Source organism: Musca autumnalis, unplaced genomic scaffold (genome assembly GCF_047663935.1).
Source record: "Musca autumnalis isolate F117 unplaced genomic scaffold, ASM4766393v1 scaffold_2, whole genome shotgun sequence".
NCBI lineage: Eukaryota > Metazoa > Arthropoda > Insecta > Diptera > Muscidae > Musca > Musca autumnalis.
In genome coordinates, this window is record NW_027411755.1 from 159722977 (window position 1) to 159741634 (window position 18658).

The window sequence follows — 18658 nt, forward strand, 5'->3', positions numbered from 1 at the left end:
AAACGATCCGGTGACGTCTGTTGAACTCTTTTTCTTTTTTATTTTGTGTGGGAGATACACGAAGGAGTATACCGCTTTAGTCCATATTCACATGCAAAGTTATGACAAATTCGGTTACTCCCTTCGAGAGTTATTGTGCGCACCATTTATCGAAATTTTTGAAATTTTGTGGGGGACGTCCCGGAAGGAGTGGACCATATGGCCTATCTTCGAACTGAAATTAAGTTTGGACAAAATATGAGAGGAAGCAATTTCCCAGTGGTCCATCATCAACATGAATTCCGGAAAATTCACCATCAGTCTAGGACTGAACCAGAACAGGTCGTGCGACCGAACAGTTACGATGGCTCTTGGCTATCCGAGGCCTTCGATACCGTCAACCATGCCAAGCTGTCCCAGGATATAGAAAAGTAGTGCAAAACAAAACAGGCAGTCCCCCTTTTTGAAATTCTACACCCTCCAGACGGCATAGAGATCGTAATGTATGCTGATGATTACACCGTCCCACAATTTTCAACAAAATTGCGTTACACATGAACCAGACTATATACGTATGAAACTATAGGAAAAATGGAGTAAAGTGGCACTTACGTTTTCTCATCCCGTAGATCTTTTAAAGGACATTCAAATTTCAAGAGACAATTTTTTTCCAAAAAAAAAAAAAAAAATATTTTAAATACTTGTACTCATCGCATGATGCTGTTGTTGTTGTCATATAATATAATAATAATTGTTCCACAAACATCCCAGGCGGGACAAGGGAGACTTCTCTCGCCTGGGATGTTTGTGGAACAATTATTATTATATTATATTAAAGAGGATAATAATTTTCATTTATTTCCTTCAAGGATAACAAGGACATCAAAAATACTAAAAAAATACTAAATACTAATAATAACGTACTAAAAATATCATTGAATACATCCTGCTTTTTTCAAAAAAATATATGGTAACATGGGGCGCCTTCGCCACGTTTTTGTTCAAAATTTTCTCATATCGACATTATTAAAGTTTTTCCAAATATTATTTTTGGTAAGAATATTAGCATGTCTTGACTATAAGTTTTGATATATAAATGATTATAATTTTGTTTTTAGAATATTATTTTTGAGAATTTACAAAATGTCTAAAAAGTGGCGAAGTAGCTTCGCCATAGACATAGGACATATATCAAAGGACTCTAAAACTGGCATTTACCATATTTCCTCCCCAAATATCAACATTATGCATAAAAGGAACATGTTTTCTATTTAATAATCAAAAATGATTCTAAAATTTACAAAAAGAAACATATTCTAGCAGGTACCTTGAATTTTAGGCATAAAAATTAAATTTTTGCCAAATTATACCCTAGACAGACGGCAGCGTTAATTTGCATTAACTGCCTTAATTCAATTAATTCGTGCATTATCCACATTCTTAATGCACAAAATCAAAGGAAATTTAAACTGAATTTAAGTATTTCAATATGGCAATGCTGTGAAAGAGAGCCCATATTCTCTCCTGAGAGAGCATATTCATGCTCTGAGACACAATTTGCATTGAAAATCAATTGTCTTTTGTCGAATTTCCATGTTTAAGAAAATAAAAAAGGAAAACAAATCAGAAATTTCCGCGTTTCTTTCAAATAAGTAGTGGTCTTTCTCGAATAGAATAGCAGCTAATCTATTTTTAATTTTTTTTTATTTTCACAAGCATTTCATTACCCACCATACCAATTCTATCGAAAATAATATCTTCTTCAAATGTTTCTTTAAAGTTTTGCGACATTTTTTAATATTAAAAAGACTCAAAAATATCGTGAATACATTAAATTTATTTTTGCATTATCCTGGTGAAAAAGTCAATGGTTGAAAGTATATTTGTTTCGGATATTTTGGCGAATTTTTGTAAAACTTTATGAAATGGTCTGCTGGGTACAAAAAAACAACACAAAAATCTGTTTCATAAATGCAGAAACTATCGTCTGTCAGGGTAAAAAGTTAATTCAAATTAAGGAATTTTTAATGCAAATTAACTCTGCCGTCTATCTAGGGTATTAGATAGGTTTAGCACAATATTTGATTTCAACTTCACATTATAGCGTGGTATATCAATCGCATAAACAATTTAAGTTAAACCTGACATATTTCTCACATTAACCCACAACATCCCTATAATGGCGTAGCCGCCCCACCCCCTACATAGTTCATAATATGAATATATTGACATTTATAATTACTTTTATCATGCAAGTTATTTGGATTTATATTCCTCAGTAGTTGTCTATTAACGGTATAAAATATAATTTTGATATCACAAAAGGTATACAAGATATCACAAAATATACCTACCATGAATATTTTTCGCAATACCCCAAAAACATGAAACCGCGTGCATCAGCAATCATATATTTGATAGAACTGCCAATTTTTGGGAGATGAAAGATCTTCGTTAAACTCACAATTTTCCTTTAACGGCATTTCTGTAGCAGTTATAATTATCAAGAAAATCGGTGCTGGCGAAGGCGCCCCAGTGGCGAAGCCGCCCCATGTTACCATATATATGTATGTTAATACCCTTTATGTAGTGCAACACTTCCCGAAATTTCATTATCCTAGCTTTATAAGTTATTGTTCGATTATGCATTGCCACTAAACTTGAGTTGCGTTGTCAATTGTCAGCATAACTGAGATGAAATGTTGTATTATTGGGGTCAACCCAACTGAGTTGTCGATAAACGTGTTATCGATCAGTGTTTTTTCAAACTTGTGAACACTTTTATATCCAAAAGGCACAATTCGCCAAAAAAAACTATTAAAATGATAAGTTCAGTGGAATTATTTTTTGATGATTAAGAAAATGTACAGGACATGACATCTTTTAGAAGAAATTTGAGGGACAAGTCGAATCCATTGGAATTGCCATCTGTGCTGTAAGTTGAAGCTCATGTTGGAAAGATCTGTATAATCAGTAAATTATTTTAGGTTTAATGCGTATTTTGGATTGCCGTAGTTTACATTGTGGAAACGTTAAAGGATGACTTTAAAGTAAGTTACAGATCAACAGCAATACCCCCACTTTTAAAAGATTGCGCTGCGTTGATATTTTTTGTGGAGGGAAGTTTCCGAAAGTCCCATGACAATGATTACAACAATTGCGTGGCTCAATCTATATTGTCGAACGTATTTAAGGAAGTTGTCCAATTGATAGAGGACAAATTGTGCCAATTGGATCGTTTCGAAATTGTCGGAGGAATAAAAACGAAATTCCCTGGTGTTGTCGGCTGTATAGATGGAACCCATGTGCACATTAGATTTGCACACAATTTATCAAGTAATATTTCAATCTGTTGTTTTATTGTTATTTTCACCATATTTTTGATACACAAAATTAATTAATCATGCAAATAATCAACAATTGTTAAGAAAATGTTTTTTCCTTTCAATTTTACTTCTTTTTCCTCCGAAAATATTCACTGCAACTGAAAATAACTGGTTGCTGAAAAATAACCGGTTCGTCAACTGAGATTCGCAGCTTCAGTTGAAGGTTGCCATACATATATATTAATTTTGACAACTGACAACTCCACTCAACGATAATTGCTAACGATAATCGACCCCTAAAGTTGCTTAAATTGTAAATCGTGAAGGGATTAAAATTATTTTTACGAAACATCGTCCCTATATATTCTCGCTTTGGAATAAGCCCCATACACAGGATCAGTTAAATTTGACATATTTTGAATATCTTACCCATTCCTTTAGGAGAATTTTTATATACAGTGGTTCTATGTACATAAAAAACACTACTTTCTGAAAAGAAATTATCGTAAATTTCCAAGAACAATATCACCTTGACTATCCATAATTGCCTGTCATACGTAGAGTAAATACAAATAACAAAACGCTAAACAACAAATACAATATAAAAATAACAAACATAGCTCCAATAACGAGTACAAAATATATTATGTTCAAAATTCCCAGATGTTAATAAATGACAATTTTCACCAATTCTTCAATAAAAAATAGCGGCAAAAAACGGCACAAGTTTTGGGTTGATTTCGAAAGACAACAATCAGGACTAAAATACAAAATTATCATTACCGCGCTATCTCGCGCTACTTTTTTTAATACACTGTATACTTTTCCGAAATAGGGAAAATATGGATACATTTTAAATGAATTTTGAATATGTTTCTAAAATATAATTGTTCCACAAACATCCCAGATGGGACAAGGGAGACTTCTCTCATATCAATGAGTGCACGCCGATTCATATTGGCTCAATGATGTTTCTAAAATACTTTTTCTATAATTATATTTTTCTAAAATTCTGATAACTACCTGAAGTTGACGATTCCATTCTATAATGACCACTTTTGATGTACAGAAAAAGATATTACACTTTAAACACAAGAAAATTTAATATTTTTATGTTACTTTTGATATTGCTAAAAATTCTTCAACTTTAACAACGTATAACTCTAAAAGTAAACAATATATGATCTTAACATTTCGGTTAGAGACGTGCAATTTTATACCCTATAACCATGTAATGACAGTTATACCAAAAACTAAATTTCATTTTTTGAATTAATCTCCGTTTTTTGAGATTTCACCCCTCTATCAAAACGTGAACCAATATCAACAATTCTCTGTTAAAATATTTCGCAAGACCTGGCGAATACTAAATACCAAATATCAGCTACATTGGTTGTTTAATGTGGCTAAAACCTTGAAAATACCGAAAATCGTGCGATACCGTTCTATTGGAGCTATATCAAAACGTGGACCTATGTACATAATTTTTATCAGAAGAGTTTATTGGTCCATTGGGAACCCTCAATGCAAAATTTCGGCGTATTTGGGCGTGAAACATATGTAAAATCTTCAAAATTCCGAAAATCGGCAGGTACCGTTATATGGAGTCTATATCAAAACTAGGTCCAGGTTTTTATCCATAATTTTTATCGAAAATTTTTTTGTAAAATGAAAACCCCGCATCTCAAAATTCAACCAATTTGGTTGATAAGTTTAGCTAAAATATTCATAATACCGAAACATTAAGAAGTAACGTTGCATGGGGACTATCCCAAAACGTGGACCGACCTTCCCAATTTTTTGCTCTCGACATTGTCAGTGAACTATAAGTATTTATACCAAAATTCATCTGCCAACGCCAACTCCTTTTATATTTGGCCACCGTTTATTTGAACTCCAATAATGGTTACATCCCATTGAAGCAACCCCATTCCTAGAACCGCAGATGGACCCAGAGCCAGATTAAGCAGAAAAACGAACATACATTTTAAATGCTGTTACAACACCTCTCTGTTAACTTATTGCAGTAGCCTTATGGGGCGAATTATCCTAGACTCTGCAAATTCAATTAAACCCCTTGAACCCCTTCATTCCCCACTCTTCCACTAACTCCAGTCCACTTTCCCTCCCCCTTTTTTCTATTTTCAGAATGGGTACAATGGACCGCTGGACTCCTAATAAAGTGGCTGTTAACAATCAACGGTAGCTGCGCCCTACTAGGGTAATTCTGTCAAGATTGTAATGAGACCGTACTTACAATGATAGCTTTACAGTAAGGATTTTCTTTCAAATACCGCGCATTATATCGAAAGGGTAAGAAATATCTTCTGGATGGTGATTTATATACAAATTGGCAAGCGTAGGGAATATTTGTTGAAAAAGTCTGACTATTTTGAAAAGCATTTGTTGAAAACCTTTGTACAAATTAAACTTCAAATATTATACTTACCTAGATATAATCGATGCCGTCTCAAACGTATCCGTTGATGTACTATTTTTTGTTGGTTTATTTAATCCTGAGAGCGATGAAGAAGAAGTTCGAGTCACGACAATAGATGGTCTAGAATATTGTTCGCTGTGGTGGTGGTGATGATGATGTTGATGAAAGGGTTGTTCATGAACTTGACATTTATGGACAACTGAAGTTATATCTGATTGATGAAATCGTTTATAATCCAACAAATCACGTTTAGGCGACTGTTCAATTGGTGTATTAAAGGGATTCTTATTGGATTTAACACTTTCATTCGATTTGTATTCATTTGGATTACTTTCTTTGTGAACTGAAGAATCGGATGAATTTAATATGTTATCCAATACAAATTCGGGCGATGGACAATAGGGTGCTGAAACTAGAGAATATTTACGAGTCACATCGGGAGATTTATTAGCAACAGCTAAGGTTTTCATCGAGGGACTTGTTTCTGGTGTAGCTTCACCAGTTGTCATGGGCAATGATAATGGCTTTCTTTGCTGTTCCTCTTGCTCGGTTCTATTATTTGAATTATTTATTTTAATATTTTTCCATTTAATATTACCACAATTTGATGATGTGGTGGTGGTGGTGCACGAATTGATGGTATTGCCGCCAATTGTAGTGACATTTGTTAGCTGGCTATTAACGGTCATTGCCTTTGTTGTATCCGCTTCCGTATTTATCGATTTATTGATTGGATTTTGAAATGTCGTAACTTTGGAATTAAATGATTTTTGTTGATGTTTTTGTTGTTGTTGTTGGGGTAGCTTTAAAGCAATTTGCTCAGTACTTAAACTTAAATGAAGCTTATGACCCGTACCGCTTGGTTCAGTATTATGCAACTCTTTGTGTGTTGTTGTTGTTGCTGTTGTACACAATTGATTAGGTGTAATTTCTACTTCTTCATCATCATAATCATCATTTTCCACCTGTTGATAGGCATTTTCAAAACTCTCTTCCGGAACTTCCCATATTTCATCATCTTCTTCTTCGGAAAATGTCCTTCTTATTGCTGTACCATGCTGTTGCAGTGGTACGTCCACTTCTTCGACATTTCTACCAATTTCATATAAATAGTTTTTATTCATTTTGTTAAGAGTTGGAATTTTAGTTAAGGAATTTATTTTTGTTGATGCGTCTTATGGTTTTATTCCGGCCAAAGTCAAAATGTTAACTAGCATAGCTTCTGATTTGCTCTCTAACATTTAGACAGCAGACCTTTCCATTGATAGTCAACAATAATCCAATTATGTACATTGTATGTCTATTTCAAATTGACAGAACTATTTCGTGCGGTGCGAATGGATGAGAGATGTGAATAAGTAACTGAGGGTGCAGTGAAAAGAAAATGTCACTTAACTTTTTGTTATTCCGTGAGAGGACTCTCTTTATTCTACTGAAATATGTACGGTACTCTTGGTCTTCTATATGAAAGTGTATTGCTCTTTCATGTGAAGACCTACAGGTCTTCCTTATGATGACTCACTGGTTTTCTATATGAAGACCCACCATTTTACTAAGTGAATACATAATTGTTTCCTGAATGAAATCCTATTGGTCTACTATATGAAGAAGTCTTTATTAGAGTTGGGTAACTATTACTAGTTCCAAAACGTATGAGTAACATCATAAAATGTAACGTTCGATAATAAGTATACGCAGTTTGTTCCTAGAAAAAATGTGGGCCATTGGAACTGCGAAGTGAACTAGATAGTTCCATATAGTTCCTTTGGCACAACTCTAGTCTTTATATGTACACCTATTGATCCTCTTTATGTAGACCTGTTAGTTTTCTTAATGATTTCAAATTGTTCTATATGAAGACCATCTACCAATTTGATTTGATATTCAATATTACTAAGACGATTCGAATACAAATTCCTTCGAACTACTAATAAACTTCTCAATCCCACGATAGCGGGTTCTTGTGGACCGGATTGACCTGAAACCATGGTGTTTCGGCCACCGGCTGCCAACCCAGCACCAAACCTATGCAATGCTTTCAATTTCAATGCTACTACAAAAACTACTACCAAACTTCTGTTTAAAAAAAATGTTTGAATTGTTTTTATTTTCAATCAAACAAACATTTCCTACAACAATAAAGTTTGGCATTAATTCGAACGAGTTTGAATTCGAATCGTCTTAAGGTAAGGTCTCATTATGCAAATATTTACTGAGAGCAAGTGAGCGTGAATAGCATTGAAATGTATGCTCACTTGCTCTCAATAAGCGCACGGTTCCGGTCGCTGGAGCAAATATTTGCCTAGTGTGACCCCACCTTTAGAGAAATAGGGCATAAGACCTAGATATATTAACTAAATGTAGTCTATGATGTTATACTTGGCCTTCTGTGTTAACATATATAGGGCGCCACCGTAGTGCAATGGTATGTACACCCGCCTTATGCACTGAATGCCCCGGATTAGTTTCCACGACATCACAAACATGCATTTGCAACGGTAGCCAGACTTCTACTCAGTGTAATTAATATTGCCGACATTTTACGAAATATTTCGTAAGATATTTTCAAATATTTAATAGTAGATGCGGAAATAAAGGAGATTTTGTCCGCATAAATATATCAAAGCCACAAGCTACTCTCAAGATCTTATCCCAAAGGAAGCCTTCGAATTCCATCGCACTATCCGCCAGTACGAGAACTACATCTCGCACAGTTTCGGACAGTTTGCAGCGACGTGATAGGCAGTCTGTGGTAAGCTATGCGGCGCCAGTGTGGTCCACTAGAAATTACGGGCATAATATACATACATATGTATGTATGTAAGTGCAACACGATGAAAAAATATTCAAACTTGTCAGAATGCCGCCTTGAGATCTCTCCTTCATATGTCATGCTTTCGTTGCAGTACATACTTGGTCTGTTCCAGAGCTGCAAGAATCTACTAATTTTTACTATTTTTTCCGATAACATAAAGGAAAAAATGCTATCGTAGTAAAAAATAGTAGCATCTTGCAGGTTCTGGAACAGAGCTATTTACTCTGGTGTAACCGTAAGAGCCATCCTAATCATCACATGGTGGATTGGAGGACCCCCACCTAGACATGTCAGGAGGGATCTTGATGATCTGGAAAGAGAGGACCAACATTACCAGAGAGAACCACTAGATGGATAACATTCACACGAATGCAGGAGTAGTTTTGGCTCAACTACGCGCTCGAGATGGTGATGGTGCAGCCGTCTAAAATCCTATAGGGCAAGGATTGATGACACCGCGGTAAACACCTGCCAAACCTATTCAGACTCCAGTAGATTTGTGATTACAACTCATCGAAACACACACGTTCCTAGAACTGGAGATAGACCCAGAGCTGATGTTACAAAAACACCAACGTAAGCCTCTTAAATTCGATTCTTTTGACTGGCCTCACTCACCAGTCTCCCTTACACATTGCTAGACATTTGGGTATGTTCTGAGACACACTTCACCTCTCACTTCACGCCTCAACCATTTTGATCACCACATTTACTCCTATTTTTTGCGAATTTCTTGGGACTAAGATTCACTAGGGTATTTAAAAAGAAGAGTACGCCCTAATCCATCCATAAAATACTCGAAAAATCAGCTTAAACGGGGAGAACAAAATGCTTGAGGCGTGAAGTGAGAGGTGAAGTGTGTCTCAGAACATACCCGATTATATGTTTATGCTGTTGTCGCTGGTACGGCTGTAGGTGGGACCGTTGTACGTTGGATTTTTTAACCACGAGATATCTTGATTACAAGTGTAATACTCTCTGAGTAAGATCAAACTGACTCATTATAATTGACGAACATAAATAGGCATCGAACCGACACATGGCTAAAATAATCAGCCTTATTACGTGACGTGTCGAAACGACTGGTATTATGAATGTATTCGTACTTAAAAGCTAAAATATCATATTTTAAAGAATTCTTTTGGTAACAAAAATTTTAACTTTTTTAATTCGTTCGAGATCATCTTTTGAACAAGAACTAATAGTACGTTTATATATGACCGGATTTAACAAACCCACTGGGTTTCAAATGTCACTTCCATTGCCTATACGTCAAATAAATCCTCATAAAGATGTTTAACACTGCAAAGCCCTATAATATAAGAGCATATACATATGTAAGAAATAAGAAAGAATCGTTATACGAGGACTCTAACAAATTTTCAGTAGAAAGTTTGTCATCTGATAAAAACACGAACTTTGGCATACGAAAATGAATAAAAGTAGTAAAATTTTTATTTATTTTAATAATTTTCCAATATACATATGTACAATGTACATGTTTCATTAATCATTGCCTAAAAATTCTTTTGAAATTGATTAATTTTTATTTTTTATATGCGACTCTTTTCTCGCATTTCAACGCCATACGTGATACCGATTTGTCGTATCAAAAAAATAAATGTTATTTATAACCCAAGAAATCCGTCCAGGGAATGATGAATATGATTCTTTCGATATTTTATGGATTTAAGATGCTATAAAATAAAAAAAAATGTTCGTAGTATATAATTTATCATCATATAAAACATATAAACTACGACTCCGCCTACGACACTTAAACGCCTACGATAACGCCAATCGTAATAAGGGTGAATGGCTTGGTTCGATTTTAATATATTTTGTCAAAATGTTTAGTAGATTATCGAATTTAATTTCCGGCCAAGAGCTGACAATTTAGGTCACTACTCTAGCCACGGGATTAATAAACAAATAGCACAATTTAATGAGAAAATTGAAAGGTATAACACGGATAGGTAGGTATATAATAAAAACTTTATTATAAATTAAGACAACTTACGAACATACACTATAATTTTAATAAAGTATAGCTAAAAACGAACATCTATAAAATAATTAATTTAATTAATCTAATCTACTACTTCTTTTACATTTTTAAAATGAATAACAGTATCCTCAAGTTCACCTCTTCGCACCTTATTAGCCCATGTTAACATTTTTCTGAGTACATCCTTTTGCTTAAATGTCATGTTCATAGGATCGAGTTGTTGTGATTTATTCATTATTGATTCCTTTTCTTGCGCAGACTTATTCGTTTTGTTTTTCCGTTGAACATTTTCTGCATTAGTACCTGTAGCTTCGCCTGTTTTTGAAGATTTATTGACAACGTTTTGTTTATTTTTGTTTTTCGTTTTTCTTTTATTTTTCTTTTTGCCTTGGACATTTTCTCCTTCTGTATCTTCTGCTGTTCCTGGAGATTTAGTGTTAGAGAGTTCTTCCTTACTTTTCTTTTCAGGTGGACTCAATAATTCCTGGTCCATTGTGTTGTTTTCCCTTTTTCTTTTGTTTTTCTTCTTCCTTTTGCCTTGAACATGTTCTTCAGCAACTTCGACTGTTTCTGGAGATTTGGTGTCGCCGATTTCTATCTCATTTTTCTTGTCTGGCGAAGACAATAACTCCTGGTCTGTTGTGTTATTTTTCCTATTTCTCTTGTTTTTCTTTTTCCCCTTGCCTTGCGCATTTTCTATTACAGCTGGCTTCGAATTTTCTTGTGATTCTTCTTCACCAAAATCTTCCCACTGTATTGGCTCTTTTTTCTTTTCGTCCATTAGAATTTTACGATAGTTTTTCTCACGATCTTTAAGAAACTTTTTGCCTTCTTCGGTATCGAAATTGGATTGTTTGGAAGCGTGTTCCTCCTCACGTCTTCTATTGTTAAAATCATCTTTAAATTTCACCCATGGAGTTGCCTCTTCCGTTCTTATGACTTGTGGTGTTTTGGACCCGAATGGATTTGGTTTGTTGTTAAATTGTTTCTTTCCAATGTTGCCACCACCTTTCCGATGGGGGGCTGATGTTTTATCATTCCATCTGCCCTGTTGATTTTTCTTTTGGAATCCACTGCCAATACGGAATGGATTTGATTTGTTAAATTGTCCATTGTTTCCGTCAACCTTCGTATCATTCCATTTGTCCTGTTGACTTTTCTTGTAAAGAGCATGACCAATATTTCGTGTTTGAAATCGATTGAATTTTTCTTTTGCCACCGACGGATCGATCTTCTTTAAGCCCCATTGAGCAACATTATCATTATTATTTTCAAAATTTATTTTTAAATCCAATTTCTTTTTCTCGCCAAACATGCTGTTTGCTTTGCTGCCAGGGAATTGTAAGAAGAATTTCACATAATTGACGTTTAGTATCGACTTGGAGATACATCAATTTCTTTGTATATATCCCAGCAGCAAAATTGGAAGTTGTGTAGAGTAATGATTCGATACAGTTCACACGGAGTTGTGAAAATGCACCGCATTCGTTACCTTTTAGGTGTGTTCCAGAATTAAAAAGTTTTTAAAATTATTACCACTTTTGCACATTTTTTCCAAAAACGCGTCCCCGTACACCAAAACAAAAATTGCGCTGAAAAACTTTATCTTTAGAAACTTTTTACATTACAATTTGGGCGAGCTAAAATGTGCAATGTGTTTGCCGGTACACAGCAAAAATTGCATGAAATTAGGTGTTCTTAGGTCAAATTCCCTTCTACAGCTATTTTATGATTCTACTCTACTATGGAACTCGACTAGAAACGCATAATTTCTTATAATTCTTTTATGAAATTCAGGCTGGTGTGCACTGGGACTTGGTTGATACGGCGACTTTGACATTTGTTCCAGTTTTTTTACGTTTCTGCAATTTCATTTTCTTCAGTTTGCTGTTTTTAAGGTCTGAGTAGATAAGCTGACAATTTTGAAACTAGGTTGCCCTTTTCTTTTTTATAGGCTGTTTACATTATAGCTTTTTGCCATCGTAACCTTCTTTACGAAGATTTATTTGATATTAAATCCGGTTATATGTAAACGTACTATTATTCTTTTATCAGAAGCAAACAAGGCAAGCATGCCAGGCTTCTGATATACCTAGGCATTTTAACTTTTACCATTAAAAAAGTACGGTCCCTATAAACAAGAGGCCCCTTAGAAAACGTGGACCTATGTTGACAAATTTGTGCAAAGATATTTTTGTACACATTGAGAACCCACTGTGCCAAACTACAGCCAATATATTGTAAAATGCGGCTAATAGACAAAAAATACCTTAAATCGGGAGGTACGGTTATATGGGGCTATATTAAGACATGGACCCAGAGTCCCCATGTTCAGTACCAGAAGTTCTGTTGACATAAGAAAGGTTTAAGCCAAGTTTTGTCAGCCTAAGTCAAGTGGTTCGGCAGTTAAAGACTTTTTACCCAACACTTGGGTAAATACTCGGGTATTCACCCAAGTATTTACCCACTTGTTTAAAGTATTGTAAAACTATCCATTTTGAAACGAATGGTATAAAGATTAAAAGATTAAACAACTGGATTTATTATATCAATTGGGTGAATTATCAATAGTGCAAACAAGCTATTAGCGATGTATCAGAATTTGTCAAAAATTGATGTGTTGCCGTTACTAGGCGTTTACACCAGACAGTTTGTCTTCAAATACAACTCTGATTTACTAACACATGCATACATTTGTCGTTTGTCTCTCAGCTGTCCATCAGTTTTTCACAGACAGCCGGGTTGACAAATTTTTGACATTTTTGTGAAAAAGAAGTGAGATGATAATTCAAATGTGCTGAAAACAAAAGAATATGTACTAAACAAAATATACATGAAGTCAACTGTCTTGTCATGTGTAAACGCAGGGTTAGCCATTAAACTCCTAAAAAGAACATCACTGTTGCACGTGTTTTTTTGCCGCAGTCGATCTGTCATTGCAAGTGTTTACATTCTATTTGTTTTTGTCATTGATAAAAGGATGGTTGGAAATCGAGGCTGGGATAATGGATCTAGAAGAAATGGTGGTGGAAATAATCGTGGAGGACGTGGAAAGGGACGCGGCCGTGGCGGTGGAAATGGATTTCAAAAATTTGTTGATGTTGAGTCGCGAAATGAACAGCAGAGCTGGGGAAGATCAAGATCGTGGGGTTACGACAATAACTACAACAACAATCAAAACAATTTTGTTGAAACTCGTAGAACTGGTTTCGGTGGAACATCTTATTTGTACAATAATAAGGATAGTGAGAGTAATAATCATTCAAAAAGTTTTGAAAAACAACCAACAATATTTGGTAGTGTTGATAATGGGCAAAGGGAACAGCAACAACAACAACCGCATGCAAACACCATTACAAACCTGTGGAATAATTCATCGACTCCCAATACATCAATAAATGATACTCCTTCAGTAAATTCAAATGCATCTACTAACAAAAACATGGAAACTGAGATAACATCTATGGAAATTAACAACAAATTGTTGGTGAACATAAAGAAGGAGAAAATTAAAACTGAAAGAAAATCGTCATCGAGTAGTTCATCCTCAGATGATAGTTCATCAAGTGAAGATGAACAACCAAAGACTGTTACGGCACAAAAACAAGATGCTTCCGCAAAGACTGCTCCATCAAGTCCTCTTAATATCAAATTGAAACCTGCTACACCTACAACACCTGTAGTAAAGGTTAAAAAGGATTCTGTACCACAACCGTCATCATCCTCGTCTTCTTCATCGTCCGAAGAAGAAGAGGAGCCACCACCAACACGTCCTGCCCCAGTTCCTCAACCAGTGCACAATGACATTGAAAAATCCGCCAAGAAATCTGAAAAATCTAAAAAGAAAAAAAGTAAAAAATCTAAGGATGATGTTGTGTGCCTCGGACAATTGGAAAATAAAGTTACCCTAGATGATGACGATGAAGACAATGATGAACAGGAAGCTACGGCAAATGAAAGTAACACGGATGATGACGGAAAAGCTGAAACGACTGTTAATGACTCAAAATCCAAAAAGAAATCTAAGAAAGCTTCAAAGTCCCAAAAAGAGCAATGTATGCTGTGTGATAAGGAGGTGAGTATAGTGAATAAATTAATTGCAATATCTGTATACGACATGCTAGAGACTATGGCATCAGAGACTGCATCGGCATGAATGCTGGGTTTCTGATCAAGGGATTCCATCTGCTAATGTTCAAATTCGCTGTCTCTAGACATAAAGAGTCTATCTGACATGCCTTATGGAGGCTTCTTTATTTGCGCCAACAATGCTGCCGGCTAGAGACGTGATAAATTTATTACTGCTTCTTATATTGTTTCTAATAGCTTTGGAGTACGCGAGCGTTGTTGTTATTTGAAAATTTTTTATGTTCGTTTTTCTGCTTAATCTTGTTCTATCTCCAGTTCTAGGAATGTGGCTGCAGCCACAAAGCTACGACAGTTAGTTGAGTAGGTTTGGAAGGACATTTGAAAAGGTGAAGTGTGTCGTGCGATCCTGTGCCGCTGCAGACCGGATGTTTTGTACGGCAATTGTCAAAGTTCTCTGTGAGTCATCTTCGACGATAGAATACGAGACTCATCCGCAGTCCTAAGCAGCAAACACACAGCATGTTACATCTTATATTGCTGTGCCAACCCATGACATATTATTCAAAGTCATTAGACTTAAAGACCTATTGATTCCCGATACTAAGCTTTTCTCAACATTTTTAGACACATTTCCAAACAGTTTCTGATTCTAGGAAAAAAGAATTCTTCGTGGTGGGTGGAACCTTTAACTTTTATTGGTGAATTTTCCTCATTGTCCTCAAATAGTCTTTATATTTGTAAAACTTTTAAACCATTTAATAATTACATCATCTATGTCTTTCAGGGTCATACATCTTTTCAATGTCTAATGATATGTAAGAATTGTTCAGGACCATATCATGGATATCGAACATGTCCACATCCTCCCAATTTGAATATAATGATGCAGCTATTTTTAGAATTTTGTACGCAACAATTGCAACATTATCAACCCGAGATTCAATTACATCAGTGGTTGGCTAGTGCAGCCAACAGCACGGCCAGAGATACTAGTGTACCACAACCCCTGGTGGGTTCGCCAAATGTTACAAATACCAAAAATAAAACAGGCAAACGGAAAAATTCAACAAAAGATTTAAATACTACACTGCCAAAGAAAAAACGTAAATTGACAGTGAAGAAAAAATCCAATAAGAGTGATGACGATTCGGAAAGTACATCTGATTCTGATGATGATAGTACAACTACGGACAGTGATAGTTCTTCGGAAGGTTTTCAACAATCATTAGCCACAACATCAAGTGCGACTAACAATAAAAAATCAAAAAATAAAAACAAATCCAATAGTTTATCAACGGCATTCAACATGAATGCTGCTTTCCTGCCAAATGCTCCTGTTACTTTTCCATTAGCGTTGAATACAGGTATACCAAACCTTTCTAATACCTCAAATCAACATTTAAATAATTTGCTATTAACACAAATGTTTCAAAATGCCATTGGTACTATGACTAAGAAGAAACGTTCCTAGTTTATAAGATCAAAGAAAATGTGTGCACCCCTGCCTAAAATATAAATAAAATTAAGTTTTTATTTTGTCAGATGGCAGTTCAATATGTGGTATGTTCCAGAACTGCAAGAATCTACTAGTTTTTACAATTTTATTTTTTGGTTTTCGATATCATAAAGTAAAAATTGTTACCGTAGTAAAAATTTGAAGATTCTTAAAGTGTACACTTGAATACGTATTGAAAAAATTGGGGTTACTTATTAATATGCATTGTGAAATTCTGAAGTATATTAACGTTTTCTAATTTTGTTTTATAAAATGTAGAAGAACGTGGTACAATGTTTCATCGAAGTTTCGTAAACATGCATTGAGTTTTCGTTTGTATAATTGTTTATGATTATGAAAGAGGATTATACTTACGTTTCACATATTTTTTGTAAAAAAAAACAAACAGAACTTATTCTGGATTTTTTAAAATATATTTTTGTTTAAGTTACAAATTTTATTGTATAAAATGAATGTAAAGTTAATAAATATTAAGTACAACATATACATACACTTCAATTTATTATCTCGTAGACTGATGTGTGATTGTGTTATCACAAATAATGCGTGTTTTATTTGCCTTATAAAATAATGATCAGAAAAAAAAAACATTTTTAAAATTTACTTCAATTCTTAAAAAAAATACAAAACTAATTACTGTTAGTGTTGTTTGTTATAAGAGATTTCATAAACACAACTTTTGAACGTGAAGATTTAAGGAAAATACCAAATGGAAAAATTAACGTGCTATCGGTTCAAGGAGCAAAGATTAACTTTGATCATTACCTTGTGGTAGCAAAATCTTCAGCCGATTCAATGAAGCGAATAAAGCACGAACGAAAGCTAGACATAAGAGAATGCTGCAGCCGCACGCCACCTGCTGCTCGAATACCCGAAGTAAGACCAAACTTCCCAGCAAAGGCGGCGGGATTAGCAAATGAGCGTGATGAGCTTCGTCGTGCAAACCTCAGTGACCCCAGAGCAGTGTTGCCGAATTTGACGATTTTTTGGCCCAAAATTGGAAAATGACGATTTGACGATTTTATGGTCCAAAATGACGATTTTTCACGTAAACCAGAATTGCATGCAATAAAAAGCGATAACTATATTTTGGCCAAAATTTCACGATAGACTTTAAGGAAAACAATGTTCCAAACTCGATTTTATGAGCTTTTTTAATGTATCATAGCGCAATTTCCAGACGGTTTGGCTATATTTAGGCACATATGTCCCGGTCCACACTAGCGTGAATTTCATTAAAAATTTTCATGAAATTAGGCGTTCTTAAATCGAACTCCCCATTACAGCAATTTTATGATTTTACTCTACTAAGGAAGTCGATCTAGAGACGCATAATTTCATGCAATCTTTTCAATGAAATCACTCTAGTGTGGGCCGGGACTATCTGGAAATCAGGTATTTTCATAGTTTTTGCCTCATCTTCGTTTTACATCAGCTGAAATTACGTGTACCGACAAACATAAACGGACACACCCAGCAAAAATTCGGATCCATTAGTCATTACGTAACCCATTACAAAGTAATGTAAACAAGCTTCTTTTCAGATTACAAGTAATCTGAAAAGTAATGGAATACTTCTTAAAAAATTACAAGGCAAACCTACTTACATTGCTCCTCACTAAGTAATGAGGACGGTGGCACAGTGAGTGTGTGTCCGACTATAAATCCTAGGGTTGTGTGTTCAAAGCTCACTGTCGGCAAGTTTTTTTTAGTTAAAAAATAACAGTTCGTGTTGCACATGTGCACTGCACATTTAAGTTCTTAAGCAACCCTTATTATTCGTGTGCGTGGCATAGTGTGTAGTGTCTTTGGCTAGAAATCAGAGGGTTCGTGGGTTCAATTCGGGCAGACAGCGAAATAGAATAAAGTAAAATAAAAGTAAAATGTGTGATGAAATTAAAAACAAATTCTCTACATCAACTGTCTAAAAATAGAATTTTTTTTCAGCTTACTTTTCAACTTCTAGTGGCCACAGAATAACTAGTTATTCTAGTGGTCACAAAATAACTACAAACTGAGTGCGACATGCCCTTGTAAAAATAATGGCGAAGAAAGGGGGTTTGCGAGTAGTTACGGCTGCCAAAAATCCCTTACAAAACTCATGATTTTGGGAGGACTTTTTTGCTGGGCACCTTCAAGCAAGCGAAATTTTAACTATAAGCTGTCATTCAAAACTGACATCGAGTACCCAGCTATTATATATTATATATATAATATAGAGATTATAATGCGATATTTAAGAGAGATTGGGTTAGATTTATTGCTGCGGGTTGTATATTCTATGTTGTCAGTATCATTGACAAAACTATCAGCGAAAAAATCGGACGAAACGGTAACCAAACCTAGTTCTAGACCATGTTGACGATTTTTTGACGATTTCCCAATTTTTGTTGACGATTTGACGATTTTTTTGACGATTTCCGATCAAAAACTGTCGGCAACGCTGCCCCAGAGTCAGGGAGCTGACACTGGAAGTTAATAGGTT

General features: G+C 35.0%; 3 protein-coding genes across 4 annotated transcripts in view; 1 reads left to right on the plus strand and 2 right to left on the minus strand.

Moving 5' to 3' along the window:
• Nucleotides 1-7221, minus strand: part of LOC141394790 (uncharacterized) — a 55457-nt gene extending 48236 nt beyond the window's left edge. For both annotated transcript variants that reach the window (XM_073969679.1, XM_073969678.1), the window contains exon 1: nt 5755-7221. In XM_073969679.1, coding sequence (XP_073825780.1) covers nt 5755-6869 — 1115 coding nt within the window. In that variant the 5' untranslated portion in view covers nt 6870-7221. The remainder of the gene's footprint in view (nt 1-5754) is intronic.
• Nucleotides 7222-10537: 3316 nt separating this feature from the next.
• Nucleotides 10538-11923, minus strand: LOC141393156 (uncharacterized). The gene has a single exon (XM_073966114.1). The coding sequence runs from the start codon at nt 11881-11883 to the stop codon at nt 10651-10653; it is 1233 nt and encodes a 410-aa protein (XP_073822215.1). The 5' UTR covers nt 11884-11923; the 3' UTR covers nt 10538-10650.
• A 1560-nt stretch (nt 11924-13483) lies between these two features.
• mbm (mushroom body miniature) lies at nt 13484-16713 on the plus strand. The gene is made up of 2 exons (XM_073969687.1): nt 13484-14643; nt 15442-16713. Exons 1-2 carry the CDS (start codon nt 13549-13551, stop codon nt 16126-16128), a joined length of 1782 nt encoding a protein of 593 aa, XP_073825788.1. The 5' UTR covers nt 13484-13548; the 3' UTR covers nt 16129-16713.
• Nucleotides 16714-18658: the final 1945 nt, after the last annotated feature.

What these genes read in the sequence shown, in the direction of transcription:
- LOC141393156 (XM_073966114.1), bottom strand. Translation starts at nt 11,883, where the DNA reads ATGTTTGGCGAGAAAAAGAAATTGGATTTAAAAATAAATTTTGAAAAT.
- mbm (XM_073969687.1), top strand. Translation starts at nt 13,549, where the DNA reads ATGGTTGGAAATCGAGGCTGGGATAATGGATCTAGAAGAAATGGTGGT. An exon ending in GTATGCTGTGTGATAAGGAG is followed by an intron (nt 14,644 to 15,441) that starts GTGAGTATAGTG and finishes TATGTCTTTCAG; the next exon opens with GGTCATACATCTTTTCAATG.